Source organism: Nelumbo nucifera, chromosome 2 (assembly GCF_055504915.1).
Source record: "Nelumbo nucifera cultivar China Antique chromosome 2, China Antique-T2T, whole genome shotgun sequence".
Classification (NCBI taxonomy): domain Eukaryota; kingdom Viridiplantae; phylum Streptophyta; class Magnoliopsida; order Proteales; family Nelumbonaceae; genus Nelumbo; species Nelumbo nucifera.
In genome coordinates this window covers 54364260-54374292 of record NC_142650.1, presented here as the reverse complement: position 1 = coordinate 54374292, position 10033 = coordinate 54364260, and the positions used below count along the sequence as shown (strand labels likewise).

Sequence of the window (10033 nt, the reverse complement as noted above, 5' to 3'; positions counted from 1 at the left end):
TCGTTTAACTAATTATTTAAATTTTAAACAATGAGTGGATGAATGCGGCTCTGGTTAAAAATAAAATTCTCTATCTTGCCATTTTCAGACATGCAACTTTTTTTTTCCAGTTTACAGTACAGTTTGGGAGAGTTAGAATTTGCACTTCACATTTTATGTGAAACTAAAACAATTTGGTTCTGGGCTTCTCGCACAATTTGCTATATCGGTAAGAAATTTGAATACTTGGGTTTCAGGGAATTAGGTAAAATGTGGTGACAAGTAATAACTGATACATATTTGAAGGGGATTAAGGGAGTATCTTCACCCTTTGTTTTATTTATGCGTCTCCGGATGCAATTGACAGGTTTTGGCCCGAGAAAGATCAAACTGCATCAAACAAGAGTTGAGGCATGTTACAGGATTTCTGCATATCTTGCTATTCGGATCAAAATTCAGATCATTCTTGAAATCTTTGCTTCATTTAAAATGTGAGATCACAATGCGAATGGTACAAGAAAAACAAACGTGAACTCAAATTGGATGTATACATGTAGTCACCACTCACTAAATTTCTGGTTGAGAGCCACCCAAATTTCCAAGAAACAATGACGGAGTGAGGGATATCAAAATACTTTCTTGGGTATCATGTGGAAAGGAAGGGGCAAAACCACAATATTGGTGCCCGCTCAATTGTACTAAGTACAAACCAAGGCCAGCATTAGTTCATAATCTAATGTGGGCGTCTTGGCCATCTTATCAGCATTTGTTATTTTCAATAGAGAATAAGTTTTGATGGAATGATCCTGAAGGATCTTTAGATTTGCTGATGGCTCTGTGCCCTTCAAAATGTCTCGAGTGTTGGTTTTGTTACCATATTTGTATTTCCTGCTTATTGGTGCAGGTAGCTATATCATAGGGTTTCAGAATGTCTTGTAGAAATGACCACCATGAGATCTCCACGCCTACATATTTCTCACTGATCATCAAATTATTGACTAGAAAATTACAGAAAACATTGGGAGAGAGAGAGAGAGAGAGAACTAAAGGGGCTGCGCTTACGTCTTTGCAGCCTTGACATGCTGAACTGTTTCGTCATAAATGGGATCCGGAAACAGTTTCTGTGGATCACCATTCTGCTGATGTACAATCTGCTCTATTTCTTTAGTAGGAGAATTCTGGGAGTTCCATTCATCTTCTTGTCCATTGTAGGTGGTTAATAACTTGGTTGCTTCAACAAGGGCAGCTTGGAACTCTTTATGCTCTACTGACATCCTGAAGTCAGCTGCTGTATCTCTTGTTCTGCAGCAGCCCATACAGTGTATCTTCCTTTGCAACTCATTATTGACTCTCTGAAAGTGCAGGAATAACTCATCATCATTCTCTCTAAAAATGCAGGAATTGAAGTACGAAGGCGTTAAAAGGTTATTTCTGAAGTACGAGTTTTTCAATTCACTTAAAACTAAGACATGTTTGTTGCCTATGTCACAAGAAAACAGGCAAATGAAACATATCAACATGTTAAGAGACTGTTTACAACTCATAGTAAGATTTTTTTTTAATGTACCATGACCATATCACTTACTGAGCCATATTTCCTGTCATACAGAATATTTTAGAGGTCATATAGTGGAGTATATGCTCCAAATAGCTCTACTTGCAGAAAAGAAGAGATGTGTAGCAATAGCGTCACACTGCTCAGTATCTTGTTTAAGGAACAATTCAGAACATCACAAATACATATCCAAGGAACCAAGAGTAATTCTCGTCCTTTTGACTGGTATGTTCAAACATTGACAGTAAAATATGTATTTATCCCTAAACTACCTAGAATCTCCATGTTCATCTACAGGACCAGTAAAATTTGCTGCAGGGTGGTACAAACCAGAATTAAATACTAAAAGATGCTTTGAGTCCATGGCAAGGCACAACAACAATATGTGGCAACAATTGGATATCCTCTTTCCAAGGGCCCATACCTAAAATTCTATCTGTAGCAATGACATCTTATGTTTCAATCGCACACGTAAGAAAAAAAAAGGAGCCCTTATACTTCAAAAAATCAATATATCATCATCATCCATGTTATATATATATATATATATATAGAGAGAGAGAGAGAGAGAGAGAGAGAGGGGGGGGGGAAGGAAGGAAATCTGATAGCACTTTTTTCAGGACCGATGGGGAATGGAGACTCTATAAGGGCTGAACTGTTTGCAGTCCTACAAGGTGTTCAGATTGCAAAAGGGATGAACTTGGAAAACCTGGTGATTGAAGGGGATTCCAAGGTGGTGGTGGGCTGGTTAGAAGACCTGGATTCAGTGATATGGTGCTATCGAGACGAAATGAAGAAATTCAAATGGTTAACTCAACAGATGAGCTTAATTATACAATGGGTGGGAAGGGAGGCAAATACTTTGGCTGATTCATTAGCTAAGCAAGGGGGTTCTTGTCTTTTCATTATGAGTGAGGCTGCATCCTGTTCCTCCATTGGGGAAGCTTGTAACAGTTGCTTATTTTTTCTGATTTAATGAAATTTTAAAGAAGCTTTTACTTATCAAAAAAATAGATAGATAGATAGATAGATAGATATATATATATATATATATAGAGAGAGAGAGAGAGAGAGAGAGAGAGAGCACCTCATGCATTGGAATGCTGAATGCTTCATCCAAAAATTCTTAAAGGAGGGGGAGGGGAGAGATGATCAAAAGGTGAAAAATATCAATCTGCTATTATTTAAACTACAAACAACATGAAACAACCTAATTGATTTATCACGAGGAATTAAAATTCAAGAATTAGATAAAAAACGAATGAGGTCAATTGTAACCTGAGGTTAAACATTGGCAAAAATTATGAATCAAACTCAACTGAAAAAAAAAATAATAACACATGAAGATCGAACCCTAACTTTAAGATCTAATCTCATTTGTGTACTGGTGAAAGAAGAGGATTGAACAAGCATATTAATAAAGTAGCTTTTTCTTTTAATCACTTTGCTAATTATATGGAAGAGAATTTTTTGTGCTTATTTTTGGGAGATAGGGGAGAAAGTCCAATAGAAGTGAACTGAACTGTTCATGCCAGAATTTTCCTTCACCAAAAAATAAATGTTTCATGCATGTAACAATGGAAATCCTAAAGAATACAAAATCAATAATGAAAAAAGTTAAATCCCTCTTGAATGATCCCATTCTCAATGTAAGAATAATTCTGTCCAATAGAAGTGAACTAAATTGTTCGTGCCAGAATTTTCCTTCACCAAAAAAATGGTTCATGAATGTAACCATGCAAATCCTAAAGAATACAAAATCAATAGTGAAAAGAAGTTATATCCTTCTTGAATGATCACATTCTCAATGCCAAGAATAATTTTGTCCATTCATGAATCAAGACCAAAATTTGTAATCCTTCATTATGAATCATTATAGATAATTTTTTGATTGCTTCAACATCAATGTAATCAACACAACATCCCTTCTATTGCTTTTTTATTCTCCCCCACTCCCACCTCATCATCAATTGTTGTAATCCTCCTCCAATTTAACAGTTCTCTTAGGGATAAAACTTATTGGAACAAACAATTTATCCCTCCCTTTAATTCATTAAAGGGGAAGAAAGACATTATGGAAAGTTAATAAGGATAATAACATCAACTTAACAAAGGACGTCAATGTGAAACTAACATTTCTGAACAAACTCAAGAAAGAACCTTATAGGAATTATAGTTAGTTATAATTATTGTGCTCCCTCCCATTTCTTTTTTTTTTCCCATTAATGTGAAAATAGTTGCTTAAGAATGTCAAACATCCCAAGAAAGGCATAAGCAATCACAGCACCTGTAGGCTGTAGATGGAAAAGTAGTTGCACAACAGAAAGTTCATTTACACCAACAACTTGCCTGACATTACTGTACAAGCACAGTTGTCCTAGGATATTGTCATTACCGTACAAGCATAATCAGCCACCATGACAATGAATTTATGGCAGATCCCAACATTATACTCATACATATGAAATTATTATCATATTTGTCATAATATTGTCATTATTGGGTTATAAATAGTCCTCATACTATGTTAGTCTTCAGGAGATAAAAAGGATTATGCAATGCCAGACATAGTTTGAACACATGACAGCTAAAACAAGAAATTAAAGTGTAGAACAATTGTGGAAACAAAAGTTGTGATTTGCATATATTCTAAGAATTCTTCTTTTTTTATGAATAGCAGAGAATTTTCATTAAAGATTAGAGAAAATAATACAAAGTAGAAGGGGAGAGGTAAACCCTCTTAACCCTCCCCTAGGGGAAACAACAAACAGATTATAATGTTTTATTCCTCAAGTTTTAGGTTAGGTTAGTATTGGATTGTTTTATGCAGGTTTACTATGTTTTATTCCTCAAACTTTCTTTAGTTGTACAGCAGGTAGCTCTTAAATTTCTGAATTGGTTATCTTTAGGTTGTATTAATTTTTATTTCAGAACAAAGCGTAAACAAGTTGCTACAGAAGGTAATTAGTTTTCAAAGTAGCTTATTTGTTGCACTCCTGCAGTCCTGCCTTCTCTTTGTTGGGTTTAGATGATATTTTGAAGTATACATATCATCTGGTAGTTTTTGTTTTTTTTTTTTGATCAATAACTGCAGGATTTATACTAATGTTAAAAAGATATATCTTACTCTATATTTCTTTTTGAGCTTCTTCTTGAGTTAAGGATAACATAGATAAGGCTGGGGTTGGAGTAACCATGACATGTACCAAACCTGACACACTGCCATCGCTATGAATGGATTCTATTTCAGAACATGAAGGATTATTTTGAGACAGATCTTCCAGAGTGGAATATCATATATATCTTGAAAAACACTGTTTAAGTTAGGATCTGGCTGTTAGGGCCACTATATATATTAACAGATTTTTTACTAGGGAAGCTTGCTATGTTGTGTCAATTTTCTCAAAGAATTCTTGCTTTCAATACTGACCCAAGATTATAATTCTAGTCCTACCTTCCTTACATTGTATTGTATAAAATCTTCAAATGCATTAATAAAGGACTTGTAAGGACAGATTGATAAAAAAAAGGACTTGTAAAGACAGAATGATAAGAAAGTATAAATTTGATTCTAAGATGGCTGAGGTGTGCAGGGTATGTACCAGTGATTGCATATGTGATAGAATTAAACTGACAGAGTATGAAAAGCCCATAGCTAAAGAGACAGAAATAAGAAAATGAGTAACAGACCTGCAATAACCTTGAGTCAAATTTGGGAAGTCCAATCTGGCCAACAGTCAGCGAACCAAAAAAATTACCCAAGAGTGCAGCATCCGGCACAGGCAAACCCCAAATAAACCCGACAACGAACCCGCCTAAGAAGCTGTCCCCAGCACCCGTTGGATCAATCTGGGAGGCTGGAAATGGGAAAATCTGCAATTCTCCATCCTTCCAGTAAACCCTGCAACCATCCTTCCCTTCCGTGACAACCACAGCACACCATTTCCGTGCCTCTTCAATATCAATATAAGGCGCTTCCTCGGCCGAAGCCTTCAGAAATCCAATGCGCGGGAGGAGATGAAAGAAGCCACTGTCTTTCAGCTCAACAAGCTTGACTGTTCCATCAAGAGGATCAAACACACGAATGAGAGCCTGGATGTCAACAAAAACGACACGACAGATATCAAGCATTCGCTCCAAAGTCTCCGGCAATATCTCTCCCGCAACACCGACAGCCAGCCCAAAATCAAACTGCGATTCTGGAAGATCAGACGGTGAAATGGGATCGCATGCATGAATCCGTCGGAGAATGCGATCTTGGTGCCGACTCGAGTCTCGGTCGGAGAAGAAATGAGCATGAAAGAGGGTGGTCATCGACGACGGAGACGTGATAGGAGGGTGTGAAACAGAGTAAGCAAAGTCGGAGCCGACCTTAGAGACATAATTGCAGGGAATGGAGAGGCCGTCGAAGACGTTGGAAACAAAGGAAGCCGCACCTCCGAGGCTCTCACCAACGACTCGACCATCCCGGAAAAGAACGTCATGGCAATAATTCCCGACTACCAGGCCACGGCGAGTGACCATCTCCGGTTCTCGCTGCTCTCCTATGGCCATGGCTGATACGATCGGGAAAAGAAGTTAGAAATTGAGATTGGCCTTCGTGTCCGCAGTTTTGGTATCATCAGTGCTCAAAAAGAGGTGGGGTTAGGTTTTATGAAAAAATGGAGAAGGGAGAGAGAAATGAGTGAATAGGAAATGGCAGAGGGATCCCGATTCGTGTAGGCGAACGTCTGATACAGAGACGACAGCGAAGTCTACAATCTACATGGGTGAAGGAGGGAGAGGAGGAGGTGTGTACGTGGCTGACTCCATGGCGAAAAGTAAAGGAGATGGAATCTGATTTGATCTCATCAAATTGTCAATGGAGGAAAATGGAGTATCTCCTTGTTTTTTAGGCTAAGCTTTATATATTCTCGCTCCTCCATTGTCGAAAGCTATATAAAGGTTTTCTTTTCCTAATCGTCATCATCAGAAGAAGTATCACATCTCAGAGTGGTGGGGGACCGGGGGTGGAAGAATAACAAAACAATCGGATTTTGATAGGGATCTAGACTTGCTTTGGGCTGCGGAGCGCTGGCGCTGGCGTGTCTATTACGTGGAATCTGCTCACAAGTCCCAACAAAAACTGTCCCAACAAGATGAGCAGATCCGAACTCGTTGCTGATGGCCAACTGTCAGTTATTTATCCAATTATAAGATTCCACGTATGTTTTACCTCAGGCGTATTTGGAGTTCGGATCTTCTCCTCAGAGCCCGTTAAAACCACACATTGAAAATAACTGCCGTTCTTCTATATTCTCCTCCTCACCACCGATAAAATAAAATGCTCTAAATACCATGATATCCGAAAAACTTTTGACATCAACCGGTAGCCACTATGGTGTTATTTGTCAAAATTCAAAATTCATGGGTGGGTTTTGATTGATCAAAACTCTTCTCATATCTTATCTTTTTCTTATTATAGATTTTCCCTTTTATGGGTATATCAATGTTTAAAAAAAGCACCATTCGGTAAATGGATGGCCCATTTGACAATAAAATAAAAAGCGATAAAAAATCGTTAAACATGTTGAACGGATGAATGATTTGACCATCTGGGTCAATGAGTCATTGATCAATTTAATGATTTTTGGCCAAAAATCAGATTTGAGGTAACTAAAACATAGTCCATTGCTTGGATAATTCCCAAGCTGAATAGTCTGACCATCCGGGTATTGGGAACATGCTTTTAACTCTCCTATATACCCCACAATACATCCCAAATGTGTATTGAGAACATCTCCATAGTCCCATACTTGTCATCCCAATCGTGGAGAGCCACCCACCCACACATACCCTACAATACATCCCAACCATTTATTGGGAAACCTCTCCCATAGTCCCATAGCTGTCATCCCAATTGTGGGGAGCCAATTTGAACCCGTGACAACCATTGCAACTATACATTAGGAGCATCTCCCTTGAGAGTTTAGATCTCCTATCAACAAAAACCCCTTCCATCATAAAAACCCCTTCCATCATGATCTTTGTATGGGACCCACTATAAGATTAGGGCTCACCGTGCATGTAATTTGTGAACACTAATGATGATGAGGGCAGATTTGACCCTCCATTACATCATGACACATGGCATCGTAGAACAATTAGATGACATTCCAACATCACCTAGGTGATGACTTGCCTTAGACAAAATGATGGAGTCCCACTTGGTGACCTGCCTCCGTTGCCAACCTGGACCACAATTAGGTCCAGGTGGAAAATGCTTGAGGATGCCATTGATAATTTGCTGGAAGTAGTAGAAAATAGAAATTTGACTTTTAGTCGCGTTTCCCACAAACGGTACCAATTGATGATGCACATTTTGGTAGTTTCCGAGTGACAAGTGGCTCAAATGCCTAGCTGAGCAATCCCTACTTGGAATGTAGGTTGGACGCCTAGTTAAATGGTTCATAGTTGGAAGGTGGCTCAGACGCCTTGCTGAATGGTGACGAGTTGGAAGATGGTTGGGATGCCTAGCTGAACTGTCCCTACCTGGAAGGTGGATCTAACACCTAGCTGAACTATCCCTAGCTAAAGGTGGCAAGCTGCATAGTTTACTGGTGCGACCTGCAAGGAAACAGTGTCAGAGTGCCCGGGCTTCTTTACCCGAGGTGGGCACTCCGATGCTTAAGTTAGCGAATGCGGAGATTTTGTGAGAGAGCTGAAAGTGAGATAGCTAGAGAGCTATGTTGTGCATCTCGCCTTTTGCGGTTGGAGGTAAGGCCTTTATATAGGCATTGCTTGGCGTGGGCATCACACAATGCGTCCAAGATCTCTGGGAAGACGTGCATAACTGGTCCGAAGTCCTCGGAGGTAGTTGTGCATGTAGGCCGACTTTTGCGCCTTATACTCGGTTTCCTTCGGAACATTTGGTGTGAGAACTGACTTCCGAGAGACCCAGGAGTGACGGGATGCATGCAGAGTTGGTCAGCAAGAACGTCTCGCAGGTCACCACCTGGACCTCAATCAGGTTGGCAAGCCTTCGAGGGATGTCGCTCCTCACGTCGAGATCACTTTGGCTGGTACTGATGAGGTACCATAGGTCGGCCCTGGACGAGGTGTTGCTAGCCACCTTGAATTGTGGACGAGGTTGCCAGCTAGATTTCCACTAGGTCGGCGGTGGAGGCAGGTCGCTAGATCGGCGGTAGAGGCAGGTCACCAAGTCGGCGATAGAGGCAGGTTGCCAGGTTAGTGGTAGAGGCAGTTCATCAAGTCGGCGATAAAGCAGGTCACTGGGTCAGTGGCAGAGGCAGGTCACCAGCTGGGACTCCATCATTTTGGCTAAGGCAAGTCGTCGCCTAGGTGATGCTAGGATGTCATCCAACTGTTCTACGATGCCACATGTCATGATGTCAGTGGAGGGCCAAATCTACCCTCATCAATTGTCCCCCACTCCCAAGCTAAGATTAGCTCAGCGAAGGGAGTAGCTTTATTGTAGGTCCTTTGGCCTATTACCAACATATTTCGAGGTTTGGCTTCCTCTTGTAATACGTGTGTCGCTGTTGGCATTTGAATAGAGGGTCGGTGCCACAGTTGCTCTGTGTCAGTCCTCGGAGGTGTTGGTCATCTACTCCTATGATAAGCCACAAGGATCTGAACTTGCAGGGGTAGCTCTACTAACTGAAAGTTGCCAACTTGCACGGGAACCTTGAAAGGCTCAAACTGCAAGGGCGATTGCAGTCTATTGACCGCCGACTCCCGTAGGATCCGCGAAGGGCTCAACCTGTAGGGGCGACCTCGCGAACAGGGCTAACAAGGCTCGTTCGGGCTGATTACGTGTGTCGCCAGGTCAGCGAATGTAGGTCGCCAAGTCGGTGGAAGTAGGTCACCAGGTTGGCAGAGGCAGGTCTCCAGGTTGCCAAGTCAGCAGAGGCAGGTTTCCAAGTCGCCAGGTCGGCGGAATTTTGACAATCTAGTTTTGCTCTCAGCACCTCGGCCAACAGACACCTCGTCACCTCGGTAGGACTGACCTACGAGGGCGGCTCCACAACCTGTTGGCTATCAACTCACACATAGAGCATGGAGGGCTCAACCTGCGGTCTGACCTCATAGTTTGTTGGCTATCAACTCCCACGGGAACCACGAAGGGCTCGACCTACGGGGTGGCCTCACATTCTGTTGGCCGTCAACTCTCGCAGAGAGCATGTAGGGCTCGACCTATGGGGGTGGCCTCACAGTTAGGGAGATTCTATCCAGGCAAGACTGCTAGAACTCGTCTGGGCTAATCATTTTGATTTTGACCCATAGGGGGTTCTTTCGATCAAGCGTTGTTGTTGTTGCTTGAGGATGCTATTACTTGAGGCTCAGAGAATCAGGTGAGAACTTAGCCTTTTGTAGCGTTTCCCACAGACGACGCCAATTAATGGTGCGCGATTTGGTTGCTCCTATCTAGAAGGCAGCTCAGACGTTGGTTGTTTGATAGGCTGGTCGAACTATAAGACAGATGAAATTAGAGAACCC

The 10033-nt window shown here is 41.2% G+C and overlaps 1 protein-coding gene across 1 annotated transcript; it reads right to left on the bottom strand.

The window, feature by feature from the left end:
* Positions 1-442: 442 nt before the first annotated feature.
* Positions 443-6443, bottom strand: LOC104601267 (inositol 3-kinase-like). The gene is made up of 2 exons (XM_010264554.3): positions 5225-6443; positions 443-1331 (listed from the first exon to the last, which is right to left on the bottom strand). Exons 1-2 carry the CDS (start codon positions 6086-6088, stop codon positions 1038-1040), a joined length of 1158 nt encoding a protein of 385 aa, XP_010262856.1. The 5' UTR covers positions 6089-6443; the 3' UTR covers positions 443-1037.
* Between the last annotated feature and the right edge of the window lie 3590 nt (positions 6444-10033).